Below are 16785 nucleotides of genomic sequence, written 5' to 3' on the forward strand. Positions count from 1 at the left end.
GGCGCTGTGGGGCGGCCCGCCCGCGTCCCCCATCCCCGGCTGGGCGGCGGCGGGACCATGGCGCTGCTGCGGGCCCGCGCGCTGTACGACTTCAAGTCGGAGAACCCGGGCGAGATCTCCCTGCGGGAGCACGAGGTGCTGAGCCTGTGCAGCGACCAGGAGATCGAGGGCTGGTTCGAGGGGGTCAACAGCCGCGGAGACCGGGGCCTCTTCCCGGCCTCCTACGTGCAGGTCATCCGAGCGCCCGTGGCCGAGCCCCCCGCGCCTCTGCCCGTGCCGGCCCCGGCCCGCTACGCCAATGTCCCCGGCGGAGGCTTCGAGCCCCTGGCGGCGGTGGTGGCGGCGGCGACGTCGCCCGCCACAGCCTTCAGCAACCCTCCGCCGGCCCAGCAGCAGCAGCAGCACCACCATCACCACCAGCAGCAGCAACACCAGCAGCTCCCTCCGCCGGCAGAGCCCTTCCAGCTGCTGCCTCCTCCACCGGCCACGTCGGGCTTCTCTTCCTTCCAAGCGGTGCCTCCCTCCTACGGAGGGTCCTCCTATCAGACCAGCCAAGGCAGCGATGACGACTGGGACGACGACTGGGACGACAGCTCGACGGTGGCGGACGAGCCGGGCGTCCTGGGCAGCTCGTACCCGGACTACGAAAATGCAGGGATGGGGGTCGGAGGCCCCGGTGGCTCCTCTGGCAGGTACCGCCTCTCCACCCGCTCCGACCTGTCGCTGAGCTCCCGGGGCAGTCAGCCCGGTGCTCACCTGCACCACCCGGCCGCTGGTGGCGCCAAGAGCTCGGCCACGGTGAGCCGCAACTTGAACCGCTTCTCCACTTTTGTGAAATCCGGTGGCGAGGCCTTCGTGCTCGGAGAGGCGTCGGGTTTTGTGAAGGATGGCGACAAGCTGTGCGTGGTGCTGGGCACCTACGGGCCTGAGTGGCAGGAGAACCCTTACCCTTTCCAGTGCTCCATCGAAGACCCCACCAAGCAGACCAAATTCAAGGGCATGAAGAGCTACATCGCCTACAAGCTGGTGCCAAGCCACACTGGGCAGCAGGTGCACCGGCGCTACAAGCACTTTGACTGGCTCTATGGGCGCCTGGTGGAGAAGTTTCCGGTCATCTCGGTGCCGCATCTGCCAGAGAAGCAGGCCACGGGGCGCTTTGAGGAGGACTTCATCTCCAAACGCCGCAAAGGCCTGGCTTGGTGGATGGACCATATGTGTAGCCACCCGGTGCTTGCGCAGTGCGATGCCTTCCAGCATTTCCTCACCTGCCCGAGCACCGATGAGAAGGCCTGGAAGCAGGGCAAGCGGAAGGCTGAGAAGGACGAGATGGTGGGCGCTAACTTCTTCCTCACAATTAGTGTGCCTGCTGGTGGTCCTGCTGCTCTGGACCTGCAGGAGGTGGAAAGTAAAGTTGATGGCTTCAAGAGCTTCACCAAGAAGATGGATGACAGCACCATTCAGCTGAACCAGACAGTCAATGAGTTTGCTCGCAAGCAGGTTACTGGCTTCAAGAAGGAGTACCAGAAAGTGGGGCATTCCTTCAAGGGCCTCAGCCAAGCCTTTGAGATGGACCAGCAGGCTTTTTCAGTTGGCCTCAATCAGGCCATTGCCTTCACTGGGGAAGCTTATGATGCTATTGGTGAACTCTTTGCAGAGCAACCCAGACAGGACCTCGATCCAGTGATGGATTTGTTAGCTCTGTATCAAGGACATCTGGCCAATTTCCCAGACATAATCCATGTCCAGAAAGGTAATGTAGTTTTAACTATATCAGCTTACCTCTTTCACCCAATTAAATTTGTATAATAGAAGTTAGACTTCTGAGTTATTGTAGTAAAATGTTCCAGAGGAGTATAATATCCTTGTTAGTTTGTTGCATCAAAACTAAACAGTCCTGTAGCACCTCAAAGACGAATAATGAATGGTCACTGTGCTAATCTTGTACAGTATACACTTGACCTTTGTATGGAAATGTCATAGGTTCTGCCATCAGGATTACATTGCCTTTTGCCCCCCAGTGTTTGCCTTTTTCTCCTCTTTGTACCAATATGTATATATAATGGGCCAAGTTATTGAAGATAACCTCATGTCAAATTTGGTTCTAGATTTGATTTTAGGCCACAGTCCTTTGCACACCTACTGGGCATAAGCTTCAGTACTTCTGAGTAAGCATTATAGGATTGGGCTATAAATTTATTAAAGACTATGGCAGCATAAAATAGTTAGTCTTTAAGGTGGCACAATATGCTTATTTTGGTAAAACACTGGAGACAATTCTGCCTCAGAAGTTAGACTCTTCTGCTAGGATTTATGGACTCAAGTTATTAAGGAAGTGCTGCATATAAGGAAGCTTGTTTCAAACCCTTAATGGTATGTTATTACCCTACCCTGCTCCCCCAAGCGGGAAACTCTACTTGCCTATCATACTCAGGATTTGTGTTTTGTTTGTAAAACAGGAGTGTAGTGAGGTACTGAGCAGTATTTTAAAAGAGTATACTTGTTTAATTGTGTCAGAGAGACCATTGCTTACTGTGTACCTTGTGAGTAGCTTCAGGGTTTTTTAGCAAGGCGAATTCAGCCACAGAACACTTTAATTAATTTCAAGCCACATATGAGTTGTTTGGATCATTAATTAAATGAACATTAATGTGTATCACAAAGGAGCTTTTAAGAAAAAACAAATACACTCTCTGCTCTGTCTGGATTTAAGGTTCACATTAGGGATGAGGAGCCTGTGACCCTCCAAACATTGTTCAGCTGCAACTTGCACCACTCCTAACCATTGGCCCTGCTGAGTACTGCTGATGTGAATTGGGAGTTGAACAACAAGCTGCAGGGCTGCAGGTTCTCAGTCCCTGTAAGATTTGGATGCTTGGGCTTTGTTCCCATAACCACTTTGTAAGATTTGGTCAAAGATGTACAGCCATCTAGTACATAAGTAGCTAACATTTCTGGGGTGGATTTTCTTCAAAGGCATGTAGGATTCTCTTTGTTTCCTTGCACCTGGTTTTCTACTGATCTAATGTTTCTCTATTTTAGATTTTAGGCCAGTTTACATAAATGAAATCTAATACAATACAATCTAATACAATTCAGAGCTATGTGATGAGGTTTGACTTCCTCTGTGCAGATACAGCTGTGAAGTTAGTACCCATTCTTGACAGTGTGTTCATCACCTTGGTGTCTAATTTCTCTGTGCAGCTCTAATCAGTTAATGTGTTCCACATATCAAGGGCCAAGGATAAAAATGTCATCCTTTTTGGTTATCACTCCAGTCAGGACTATTTTTCATCCAGATAGAAAAACTTAATATAACAAAACACAGTGAAAAGAGAGGTGGGAATTTTCACATGACATTCAAAGCTGTTGAGGTTGGTCTTCCAGGAATATACAGTTGTTCTTGAAATCAACTGTAACTTGAGTATTACATGCTAGGAGCCTATAAATACATTGCTAATAAACCTTTTCAGCATTTGATGGTAGTGTATTGATAAATGCTCTCATGGTTGCATTTATATATTAATGCCAAATACATTGTAATCAATGCTGTTGATCTTAATAGAGGTTGACTTGTTTTGTCAATGGATTATAGTACAAGGTTTTCCAATTGTGTAAATGATGGATGATAAAAGATAATGACACTCTGAGAATACTATTAACCTACGTTTCACATTTGAACACTAATTTCTCACAGTAGTTGCAGCAAAATGCAAGTTGGACCATGAACATGCAAGTGCTTCATGATTCTTAATGATTATTAATCTTTATATAGACAACTTTTCAAAAATTGCCATTTGAAGGAATACCTGCTTCTATCAGGTTATAGGCTATGTATTGCATTACAGTGCCATTCTTCAAACTCATTTGAAATGCTGCCTGCGCCTTCAGGGACAATGTGATTGCTGTGTGCCTTTACAATCGTGCTACAAGAAAGGACATGGTGGATGCTATTCATTCGCACTATCATCATAATTCAGAAAACATTTAAAATATGAAAACATACTATCATTTTCACTATCATTTAAGTGCTTTCGCTTGGGGCGGTAATTGTAGCTGGATTATTGATTTAAATACAAGTTATTTTACATGGATAGGGGTAAGGGTTTGTCTTATGAAGGAAAAAGCAATAATGGATACCTGCCAGCTCTTGAAAAGATTGGCTTGTAAGTCAGCCCATTTGAGTAGAATTAATGTGTGCCATGGATTCGTGTTGGCAGGCACTAAGCCAGTTAAAAATGGAAGTAGTTGTAGTGCAGATATTATCAAGCTGTTCCTTGGCCACCTTACATGTATTACTTGTGTGCCTAAATACTGTAAATCAGCCTAGATGTAAACCCACCGCAGAGTTTTCTGCTGACATTATCTCAAGATAATGTGCCCGTTCAAACTAAGCACAACCTACTGGTCATGTTTAGTGACCTGCCAGGTGTTTGAGAAGGCCCTGTTTGAGTCCAAACCCACAGGAGGTTTATTGAGATCTTGCTAGGCTAGTATACATGCCTGGCGACCTACATTTGGCTTGCTGAGTCACAGATGATGCATGTCTGACCCACTTCCTCAATAATTTGTCAGCATTTTACAGTGTTTCACTCAAATCCTTACATAGCATGCTACTGCTTAAACAATTTCTCAAAAATATTTGTTTCATTTTCTAAGTATATAAGCCATCTGCTGTTTATCAAAATGGAGTGTATATAGTGGATAATGCTCTGGAGTTGGAGATGAGAGGCTGAGAGCTCTGCTCAGATTTGAATTTACTTATTGACTTTGAGTAAATCCCTTGCAGGGTTGTTGTGAGGATAAAATGGATTAAACCTATATACACTGCCCTGTGCCCTTCTAAAAGAAGGGTAGTGTGTAAATATAAAATAAATACAACCTGTAATAAAATCAGTAGAGCCTTTCATGACCACATAATAACTATTATTAGCAATAGTACTTATGTTGGGCAGAACTCAGTAAGCTCCTTGGTATTCCTTGGAGCAGTGAAACAAGTAGGAAGATGGCTAGAGTGCAAATGGTAGAAGACTTGAAGTGAATCTACAGTGTTAGAGCTCATTATTAAGTCTACTCGGTGTCTGTGATGACAGCAAAGAAGCAGTTCTTTTCTAACACTGTTATATATCCTCACATTACTGTCTGTTGGAGTTTTTTGGGATGGTGGGGGGCATTCTGCCCATCTGACGATGTTAAACTCTTGGAGGTCCACTGTGATGTGTTTGCAAACTTAGCACAACCTAAAAAAAAACAAATCAAGGATAAAATTGCTGGCATCTACCATGTCTAGGACATCACAATTGAATTGAGTCAGTCACCAAATAGGGGAGCAGTGTTCACCCTGTGCTATATGTGGTCCCATGTCTCCTGAAGGGACAGGTTTGTCACTTACAGGTGCTGCTTGATCCAAATTTGTCATTAGAAGTGCAAGTTGCTTTTAAGTTTTACCAACTTAGGCTGGTATGCCAGCTGCAACCCTCTTTGTTCAGAGATAGCATGGCCTCAGTGCTCTTGTGACCTCCAAGTTGCACTACTCTAATGCACTACTCATATGTGGAGCTGCCTTTGAAGACAATACAGAACCTGCACTTAGTACAGGCAACCGGGGTAGAGTTCCTGGCCCTTGCGCATGTCTGCAGAGCATGCATAAGCCCCCCCCCCCATTATGCCCCACTCCTGTTACACCATTTTCCAGGTCCAAAATGACCCAGTCATGTGCCAATTGAACACGTGCAAAATGGTTGCTGCCTGTACAAATGTGGCTGGTAGCTCACTAATGGATTGGGCATTATGAGCATTTTAGGCCAGTGCTATGCCACTATACTCCAGTCTGTTTCTAGTGCAATTCAAAGTACTGTACAAGTTTTGACCTGTGAAACATTTTACACTTAGGAGCAAGGTTGAAGGATCACCCTTTTCCATATGTATCTGTGCATTAAGATGCTGTTGTGAGCATCTCTGTCCATAGTTTAGGGGACATGACAGCTAGACCGTTTTTTTGTTAAAGTTGTGAGGGTTAAAGGAAATAACACCAGGTATCCAGGAGCTTCACTTACGACCCTCACTTACATCTGCAATAATTGTGACTGGTCACAGGGTGTATCAGTATAGTTAGTTAAGCAAGTAAACAGCTTTAAATGAATTTTTAAATGCAAGCTGTGGTGTGGGTGAAAGTGTTTATGTGGTTGCTGAAAATGGAATATGGTAATAATCTATTTTAAGTTAGCATAGTTTATCAAATCGTTGATGAAATTTTGTATAGAATTGAGAAGCAAGCCATGCTTGCTCACATACATGACAGCACAATAGGAGGCATCTTAAAGGTTAATAGATAATGTGCTAGTTTCTCTTCCAGTTATCCTGGTAGCCCATTCATACAGATACAAACTCCATTAAAGACTAAAGTTGATTTAAAGCCCATTCTTAGCACTGTAATGTAGTTTAGACCAATGAAACATTCTCTCAGGGTTTTAGCTTGCCAAAAGTGATGCATTGCCTGTGTGAAAATATTTCTGAGAACTTCCTTTTCATTCCACTCCCCACCCCACCCCTGCAATGTTATTAATGGAAGTGAGCAGCCTTCCATATACCCACACAGCAAGGATGAATTCCCATCCGCAGTGCCACATGTGTGGACCCTCCTACTCTTCTCTTTACCAACTGGGGGAGGGTGGGGAGTGGAAGATGGATCTCTCATCTATTTTGTATCAGGCAGAAGGCACACAAATATGGCTCTCATTGATTTTGTGCCATAGCTCCTGTCCTCCAAGTTCTCTGACATAAACACAGGGGTCACTGACAAGCATATATCAGGGCTGGCTAGAAAGCTAAACTAAAATTTACAAACTTTTGAGAATGATGCATTGGTCCTTTTGTGTGTAGTGAAAAAGCTGGGGGAAAATACTGTTCTAACATTTCGCAAGAAAGTATCCAGTAACATTTGATGTATTGGGGTGAAACACTTTCCCAAAGTCTGGTAAATTTCTCAACTGCACAATAGTATGCATGTGTACTCAGAAGTAAGTTAAGTGAAGTTACTCTCATGATAAATCTTGGTTTGTCACCTAAGTCACTCATAATGAGACCCTGAGACCCCCAGGTGTAGGAGATATATAAATTCAATAAATAATAATAATAATAAATTATTTATTTAGAGCATTTATGCCCCGCTCTTGAGCCAAAAAAGCTTCCAGAGCAGCTCACATATGGTCAATTAAAGCAGGCATGAACTCCTGAAATGTTTGTTTTTGTGAGTTTTTATTATGTACCAAAATACAGTGGTGCCCCACAAGACGAATGCCTCGCAAGACGGAAAACTCGCTAGACGAAAGAGTTTTCCGTTTTGGAGGTGCTTCGCAAAACGAATTTCCTATGGGCTTGCTTCGCAAGACGACAATGTCTTGCGAGTTCCTGCTGGTTTTTTTCCTTCCCCCCCCTTTTTCTAAGCCGCTAAGCCACTTATCAGCTGATCCGATCAGCAGATAAGCCGCTAAAAGCCGCTAATAGCGCTAATTTGCTAATCCGTCAATGGGCTTGCTTCGCAAGACGAAAAAACCGCTAGACGAAGAGAATCACAGAACAGATTCTTTTCGTCTTGCGAGGCACCACTGTAATTTGCATTGAGGGAAATTGTTAGATTTTTCACCTTGTAAGTCAGTTGCAGTAGTTTGAACATTGAAAAACATGGAAATCTAAACATGATGAGTACCTTGATAATGATTTCAATCAATTTGCACTAAGCACTGTTAACTTAGACTGGTGTTTGGTTTCAAACTGGCTCTCTAGGGATTTAGGCAGAAATTTTTCCCAGCTCTGCTTTGCCAACTAGAGAGGCTGTAAATTCAGTTTGCACCACCACACATGGAAAGCATAAAAGCACAAAAGGATTAACAGGTTGCCCATCACAATCCACTAGGGTGAAACAAGCTGCAAGTCCAGTTGAATAAGTACATTTCTGCTACTGGGCCTACGAAAGCCTTGTGTGTTAATTTTGAAATAGCTGAAGTTCCTAATGATTGTTTCCCACAGGCATTGTTTCTTTCTGCGTAACTACGAGTCAGGTTCCTTAAGCATTTGTACCTGTTCTTGCATGGAGTGTAGTTTTGTAAGTAGTGGACTAGGATGTGTGATGGTATTGCAGTGAAGGAAAGGGGTTTCTTCATAAGTGGTAACATGAAAGTGTTTCCTTATTTCAGCCAGAAACCACCGCCTACAACTTTATTAGGAAATACATTTACAATTCCTAGTGCATGTCTGTTTAAAAAACAACAACCTGTCAGCCAAATTCTTAACTGTCTGTTACTAAAGCTGGAACATATGTTGAAGCAACTGATAATTTAAAAAGTTCAAATCAGTGTGACATTTTGCCAGAGTTGAAAGATAATGAATTTCATGGATCAGGTTTCAGCACAAAAGTGGAAACCTCTGATCTGAATTTTCATCGACAGAACCTGACTGCAAACTCGAGTTTTGTTTGATGCAAGGCTGTTGTTCTACATCTGCCTTCAGATTTATGCAGATAATGTGTCCCACACTAATTGCAGTCAGCAGGAGACAAAACAAACTACAAAAGCACTTATACTGAATGGCTTTCTTTAAGGAGCAAGTAATCTGGCCCCTACTTTGTAACATCAAAGACCATTATTTTCTTTGCAGCCTGAAAGCTCAGGTTGGTGGCCAGTACCTAGAGGAGTGAGCACACACAGAAACTGATGTCATAACTGCTCTGTAAAAGCTCAGAAAGCAGTTGGGGATTGCACAAGAGCAGTTTAAAAAGGATCTTGGGGCAAGGGTGGGGATACTGTATACAGGCACACCAGTGACAATGCCCTTTGGGGTATTTGGTACTGGGGGAAGTAAAGAAAAACTCCTACTGGTGTGTGTACACTATTGGTCAAATTATTCTCAAACCAGACTACAGTGGTGCCCCGCAAGACGAATGCCTCACAAGACGGAAAACCCGCTAGACGAAAGGGTTTTCCGTTTTTGAGCTGCTTCGCAAGACGATTTTCCCTATGGGCTTGCTTTGCAAGACGAAAACGTCTTGCGAGTGTTCCGATTTTTTTTCGCTCCCCCCCCTTTTTCTAAGCCGCTAATAGCCTTTTAGCCGCTAATCCGCTAAGCCTTTAATAGCCGCTAAACCGCTAATAGCCGCTAAACCGCTAATAGCGCTAATCCGCTAAACCACTAATAGGGTTGCTTCACAAGACGAAAAAACCGCTAGACGAAGAGACTCGCGGAACGGATTAATTTCGTCTTGCGAGGCACCACTGTACATTCTATAATAAATACAGACTATGCACACTGATCTTTGAACTCTCATGGGTTTTAAGGAGTACTTTCTGAATTCTGTGATGAAAGGGTTCTGAAGTAGAAGTGCTACAATAAAAGCAACTTGGTGGATACCCCAAATAGCAGCACCCCCCACTGATTTTAGCTTTCCATTCTCAAGCCTGTACAGTGGTGCCTCGCAAGACGAAAATAATTCGTTCCGCGAGTCTTTTCGTCTTACGATGTTTTTCGTCCTGCGAAGCACGGTCCGTCGCAACTGCGCCTCTTCAAGCGGCGTTAAGAAAAAAGCGCAAGACGTTTTCGTCTTGCAAAGCAAGTCCATAGGGAAATTCGTCTAGCGAAGCAACGCAAAACCGAAAAACCCTTTCGTCTAGTGAGTTTTTCATCTTGCGAGGCATTCGTCTTGCGGGGCACCACTGTACATTTAAAAACTTGCATTGACAGGATAAAAAATTTAGGATGGTGTTTGTTCCAAAAGTTAAAATAGAAACACAGGGTTTTTTTACACTAGCTCCCTTACACTGCTGCATATGCCCATGGCAGTCTAAACTGTCCACTATAGTAGAATTTGCAATGTGTCACTCTGAGTTTTTTATATTTTAAAATTTGCTGAATAAGAAAGAAGGGTATTTGTGTTTTAAAGGGGGAAAATAAAAATCTCTAAGAAAAAATAACATTGTAGCAAATAGAGGTTGATAACTATTCTATGACTTTTCACTTCCATTTCAGCTTTTATGAATGAGTGACTCTAAAAATGCTGTAAAGTTAGGATGATAAAGTACATTGTATGAGTAGATTCAGCATGACTTAACCCTCCTCTCTTCCCTTCCCAGCTGCTCCCATCCCCACCTATATCCCTGCTACAGGGTCCCCCAAACCTAGATCACATAGTGGGTGGGGAAGGGGAACTCCTGTAGTGCAAGCAAATCTGCTCCGCAAGTGGTCCAGCACAGTTGGGTGTCATCCACTGTCATTAATGATATCCTTGTGAAACTTCCCAATTCCCATTCCTTTAAAAAAAAAAAGGAAGGAAGGAAGGAAGGGAAAAGCTAATGTTGAGCTGCAACTTCATTTTTATAAGCCTACTTGTTTTGAGTTAAGGTAACCATCTTGCCACAAAACCTGTATGAGTCATAATGTTCTGTAAGTTGGCATGGATAGTCTCAGTGAACACAATAGGACTATTGCTCTTTATGATTCAGCTGGCTAGGATACTGCAGAAGCACCAGAATTTTCTATTCAATAATACTAAGTGCAGCATCTGAATTGTTGTGTGGGTGAATGGGCATTCCCCAGCCTGGTGCCTTCTAGATGTTGTTGGATTCTAACCTCCATCAGCACCAGCTGGAATGTCAAATTGTCACAGATGACAAAAGTTGTACTCCCAACAACTGGAGGGGACCAGGTTGGGGAAGGCTGTGGTAGACCATTAGTGACTTTCACTTTTAGCATATTTTTTTCACAGTGTAGTGGCTAACTGGAAGTGTGATTTCAAAGTGATTTGGTCTTTGATCTTAACCCCTTTAATATTAGGTAAATGAAAATTTGACTTCACAGCTTTGATTCCATTTCCAATTGTGTTAACTGTATTTCTGCATTAAGTAAAGTGTGTGATTTGTATAGCAGTATTCAGTGTTTTTAATCTAAAGCCATAAATGTTCTTCCTTTGGTTTAAAGGAATGTTTAAAGATTCTAAATGAAGGTGGCTAATTTTGCCTGCTTTGACCTAGGATTTTAAAGTTTGTCATATAAAATTGCTGCACAGCAGGGAAGAGGAACCTGTGGCTTTCCAGGTGTTGCTGGACTACAGCTCCCATCATCCTTGATCCTTAACCATGCTGACTAGGGCAAATGGGAGATGAAATCCAACATTTGGAGGGGCACAGGTTGCCTACCACTGTTTTGTCCAAATCCTGACCTGTTGTATCTAGCCTACTCCACTATATAGATTAGAGATTCTTACTAGTGGGGGTTCTCCATCAAATAATTATTGTTTTTAAATTTTTAATAAGTAAGTATTCATAACTTGAGGTAAGATTAGTACATATCTTCAGCTGGTGTGCCTATACATGCACCTGCATTTTGCTTTTACATAGTTTGATTTAGAATTCAGGAAGAGAAACTCTTTACTATATATTTTTTAACATTCAGTGACTTCCATGCCTGATGGAGGACAAACAGAATTGCACAGAGTCCTCTTCAAATTGTTCCTTGAGGCAGGTGTCGTACTCTGTAATCCATTAAGAGTCCTGCAGTTTGTGATTTGCATCTAGTGATGTTAAAATCAGATTTATGAAGCAGATCATTTTGGGGCCAAAACATATATTTGTTTCTACTCTTGACTGCCATAAGAAAGTTTTTGCTGGGATTGGTAGAGAGTTTATAGTACACAGAAATAGTACTCTCCAGCCTGTAAGTGCTGGTAACCAGGTTATGTCACCTCAACCAGCCTACAGGAAATATACTAACATTCTTGATTTATGTATTTTTAAAATATAGCAATTTTATTTGCAAGTTCAAAAGCTCATTTAATGATTCTGTTAGTTCCTCCTTCAGATCCACTGTCAGTTGGCATGGCACTGCTACAGTATATTTATTAGGACTTTTGTTTTTACGTTTCTGATGAAAAGCCAGCCAAAACATTTTTAGCTCCTACAGCAATACAGCCAAGCCTTATCCAGGTCTGAAAACTATTAGAAGTATTATTTACAGGAGCAAGTAAGCCAGAAAACAAGAAAAGATGTTAGTTTTTATTTATTTAAAAAGAGAGCTGCTGTTAAGAATAATACATCTTGAAATACTTAAAACAGAACACTGCTTGCAACAGCCAAGGGGAAACAGGAATGTCATGAGGCCAAGAGAAGGCATTTTTAGCCAATTGCATCATTTCTTCTTGTGCTTGTAGAAGCTTCACTATAGCTCTACTATGATCATATAGCTGAGTCTTGGCTGTGTATACATCATGTAGCCTCACTTTTTGCAAGCAGGTGGTCCACGATCCATGATGGAAAGCTATCGCAGGCTTAAGTTAGTTGGTAGAGTTCTGATAAAATCCTCATTGTTTCAGTTGGTAAGTTTTATTCATTCTGTGTGCCAGTGCAGGGTACGTATGGCCATAAGCTTGCATTGTTTATCCTAGCTGAAGTATTCTCTCATTACTTGTGCATATTGTGCATAAATAATTGGAAATGCATGTCTACTACTTAAAATGAAAAAAGTTCAAAACAAATAAGGCTTACTCTTTGTCTGACAACAACCAGATGTTGTATGTACGTCAAACTTAGCCTAAATCTGTTTTACTAGTTAAACAAACATTTTTATTCAGGGAGATGGCTCACCTTTTGTGTTAATCGGATTTTGAAGTTCTGATCCACAATTGTTTTGAAAATGTGCAACTAAAGCAGTCAAGTGACTCAAAATTATACATCTCTCAGTAATGTCTCGCTAAAGATCCTGTGAGTTCTCTGTGACTCAGTGTGACTCAGAAGTGGTAATGGAAAATATGCAAGTGATATCTAACCCATTCATCCATTGTCTGTTTGCTTTTTTTGAATATACCTTACAGATTTAGGACTCTTCTTTGTTTGCCAGACCTAGCCAGTTCATTTATTCATTTCTTCATTCATTCATTCATTAGATTTATGTTTTGGTCCTATCATTCCAGTAAGGCAGTAGTTTTCAGACTGTTCTGGTACCTCAGGACCCTAGGGTTCCTTCCAAGTTTAGGCTTTTCAGTGAGAAAATCAATAATGGCAAAGTTCCCTGGAAAGCAACTTTCCACCATAATTGTTTTTTCCCTTTTATGCATACCCCTAGGGGAGTATTGAGTGTGTTTTCCAAAAGCACTCTTGAGAATTGTCAATGTACTTTGAACTCACTGTGCATAGGAGAACATGCTCTAGAATCCCTTGCAATTTGGAAGAGTTCTTCAGCAGATAAATTGGTGCGGAAAGGATTCTAAAAGCTTTAAAATAAGTGCTCTAAAACTGGATTTGGTGTGCATGTGGTTCTCACATGTTTTCAGGAAGTGGCTTAGGCCAATCTGGTAGCAGCTGCATCCTTTTTGAACCAAGCTGGCCAAATCATCCTTGTATAGAGCTGCCAGTTAAAATCCTACTGTAGCTACTTACTGTACAAAAAGAAAACAAAAGTTTTAGTATGGGACTTACTTGACCATAGAGGTAGATAGTTGCTTAGGGGTCCCCATTTCAAGGGGTATTTGCCGCAATGGTCTCTCCCCCTGACCTCAGCGTATCCGATGCTGTCAGCATTCTCCACAATTCTCTGTGAGGATATACAACCTTCTGGGACACTGTTGATAGGAGGTTGCCTGTGTCTTTTCCCACCCAAGGTGCTGAAAAGAAAACTTGAGCCACGCCTGGGCAGAACTTTGGGAAGTGTACACCATTTGGAAATGTACAAATTCCGTTGCAACAAACAAAAATATGTTTGCAATGTGTTGAACATTTAACCTCTTTTATGCCTTTTTTATCTGAAAGTTTTACAAGGAGAGCTGTATGTAAGTTATGGAGACAATTCTAAAGTCTGATTTTGCCTTTTAATTGCTTAGATTGCTGTGAAATTACAACTGGAATCTAGAAGTTTGTAAAATTGGATCTGTCTTATTTACTTGAGCAGTGGCTATAAATTCAGGCTTGTTGGGCTGAAAGTCTTACAGAAACACAGAATTGCGGGAATAGTAGTCTCACTTCTTTGCTCACTTTCTGTGGCCACACTGAGCACTCCAGAATTCACATATCTTCATTAAACGTGTTTATAATATTACTTTTCATGAAATGAACAGAGCTGAATTAACAATCAGGAGCTCTTCTTCACTTTTCACTTCTTGTTTACCCCTGAATGTGAAAATGTAATATATATATGTTAAAGGTGTTACCTTAGGATAATGTCATCAACTATTAACCTGTAATCATGCAGAAGAAAAGCTATGATCACCCTTGAGTTCAGTCATCTCTTGTATTTTGCAGCAAAGTGATGTAAGTATGGTACATAGTACTGGTGATCTGAAATGCATATTCTAGGTGGAGTTTGCTTACAGCAAACAATTGTAAGATGACTTGTAGGGTAAGGTAAATATTTCAGCCCAAGGCAGCTTACAATTGATCTTTTAAAAAAAAGATTTCAAAACCATGTCTAGGTATGGTAAGCACTTTGGTGCTACATGCAGAACGCACACTGGTTATACTATGAAGTATTGCAGAGAAAATCTCTTAAGCAAAGGTTTTATTATGTCATAGAATATAGGAACAATTTCAGAATTCTTTAGACTGTGAACAGCAAGCGTAATTAGCAGTATAGCTTTTAATTAGACTTGTTCCAGTCATCTTTTAATTCCAGTATATCTTTTTTGTTCATTATGCAGGAGCCCTTACCAAAGTGAAGGAAAGTAAGCGGCATGTAGAAGAAGGGAAGATGGAGGTTCAGAAAGCCGATGGCATTCAGGATCGTTGTAACATTATTTCTTTTGCCACCCTGGCAGAAATTCACCATTTTCACAAAATTCGAGTGAGAGACTTCAAATCACAAATGCAGCATTTCTTACAACAGCAAATACTTTTTTTCCAAAAAGTGACACAGAAGTTAGAAGAAGCTCTTCACAAGTATGACAGTGTTTAATATGATTAATTCTTGGACTTTAAATAATGGATATTTCTAAGCTTGTGGATGGAATGAACAACGGATACAAACTCCACTCTCAAGTATCTCTTGACACCTTTTGGGATGGTGTACAAGGATGATTTTGTAATCTGTTCTGGAGTCCAACTGAACCTAAAATTGCCTAAGGAGGACATAATTATGCCTATATAGTGGAGAACTGTACTACACATTGTAACTAAGTTATACTCAAAATGCCTACACTACCATTGTAATGTTTTTGAAATAATGATTATACTATTTGCCTTACTGCTTTTTTGAAATACGGTATTTTAGTGCATAATATGCTGTAGACCTCAAAACCTTTTGGGTCTTTAAGGAAGTTGGTTAGATAAAAGCCTGCTTCAGATGCCTTTTTAAAATTCTCTTCGGTATGAATTTTTAAATTCAGCCAATTCTCTGTTTACAAATTCCTGTTAGAGCAGCTATGCGATTTTGTGCCTTTAGAATTACAGTTTTTCATTATTATTATTTTCTAGTAAACCACATTTCTATGACTGATTGAATGAAGGGTTGGCACCTCTGATAGGGCCTGATTTCAAACCTCACAGTGACTGAAAAATAACTTGTCATGTAACTTGCACACCTAGGTATTATGATAAATTTTGGCTGGAAAAAACCCAGGATTTAAAATCATTTTAGACTTTGTGCTGATTAAAAATACTATTTATTATTTGTACCAGAATCTTAAATCTACAAGTAAGAAATCAGCACTGCTGTATTTCCTTTCTTAACATGACAACGTAAAATATTTCACTGTAACATGTCTTTGAATAGAAACTTTGGACCACTTATCTAATAAAAGAATACTGAAGTATATCAGTGGGATAAGAATAGAGGATCAGTGGCTCATATTTGTATGTATGTATTGTTTGTGAGAATTGCTTAGCATGGCAGCTGATTTATTTGGTCATAAACCTGGTGTTGCATTGTCAACTGAAACTTGCAAATCACAATTTGCCAGTGCGACCAAACCAGTCACACTATCCTAAAACTGCCTCTGTAGGAGTGTGCTTTGTGGCATAATATGCCTTGGCCATCTGCAATATCAGCAGCGGCATTGTAGTGTGCCTAAGGACTTACCTAAGCCCCACAATTATTATTTTTTTAAAATAGTTCCCCTAATTGTAATTTCTTAAGTCAAATAACAATAATTTTGAAATACTGTCTTTATCCTATAGGTCTGTTTCCTTTTAATGTAATTAACTAATCCACAGAAGGACCCAACTGCTTCTGCAAGCCAAAGGGGCTTTGGATTTTAGTTCCTTAAATAACAACCACTTGTACTGAAACAAACAAACAAACACCAGCAACTCCTTTAATCAGTTTTAAAAGTAGATCTGCTGCAAACAAAAAAGAAAACAAAAATCCTTGTGGTTGTGTGGGACCATGCATTCATAGGACAAGCTTACTTCCAGCTTTAAAGCAACTGCTAATATGGAACTTTGCAACTCTAGTAGCACAGGTGTGGGAACAATATCACCCATACAAGAAAATTTACCAGGTTCTTTCTCTTATTAACTACATTTTTTATGTATGTGCATGTTGTGTGAAGGGGAGAGGGAGAGAGAGAGTGAGTAATGGCAATTCATCATGTTGACATAACAAAAGTCAAGCTTGTAAGTTTTGCTGTAAGATGAGATAGTAGTTGTTCCATGGCACTAGTCTTCCTGGTTTCGCTGTTTTTTTGTTTCATTTCCTGGTTTTAACCAAGGAAGAAAAAAAATGCAGTCACAAGACAAATTCCCCATCTAATCACACAAGGGTTACCTACTAAGTCTGATGATTTAAAGTAAAGAAATAATGTGAGTACTTCCGTAC

General features: G+C 41.2%; 1 protein-coding gene and 1 long non-coding RNA gene across 2 annotated transcripts in view; one reads left to right on the forward strand and one right to left on the reverse strand.

Annotated features, from left to right (window-relative positions):
* Window positions 1–15798, forward strand: SNX18 (sorting nexin 18). Its single transcript, XM_082241985.1, has 2 exons — window positions 1–1750; window positions 14672–15798. Exons 1-2 carry the CDS (start codon window positions 58–60, stop codon window positions 14923–14925), a joined length of 1947 nt encoding a protein of 648 aa, XP_082098111.1. The 5' UTR covers window positions 1–57; the 3' UTR covers window positions 14926–15798.
* Window positions 15501–16785, reverse strand: part of LOC309514329 — a 22400-nt gene continuing 21115 nt past the window's right edge. The window contains exon 2 of the long non-coding RNA XR_014211930.1: window positions 15501–16663. This is a non-coding gene — a long non-coding RNA (uncharacterized lncRNA). The remainder of the gene's footprint in view (window positions 16664–16785) is intronic.

The sequence above is a fragment of the Podarcis vaucheri genome (genome assembly GCF_965113315.1).
Source record: "Podarcis vaucheri genome assembly, chromosome: 11".
NCBI lineage: Eukaryota > Metazoa > Chordata > Lepidosauria > Squamata > Lacertidae > Podarcis > Podarcis vaucheri.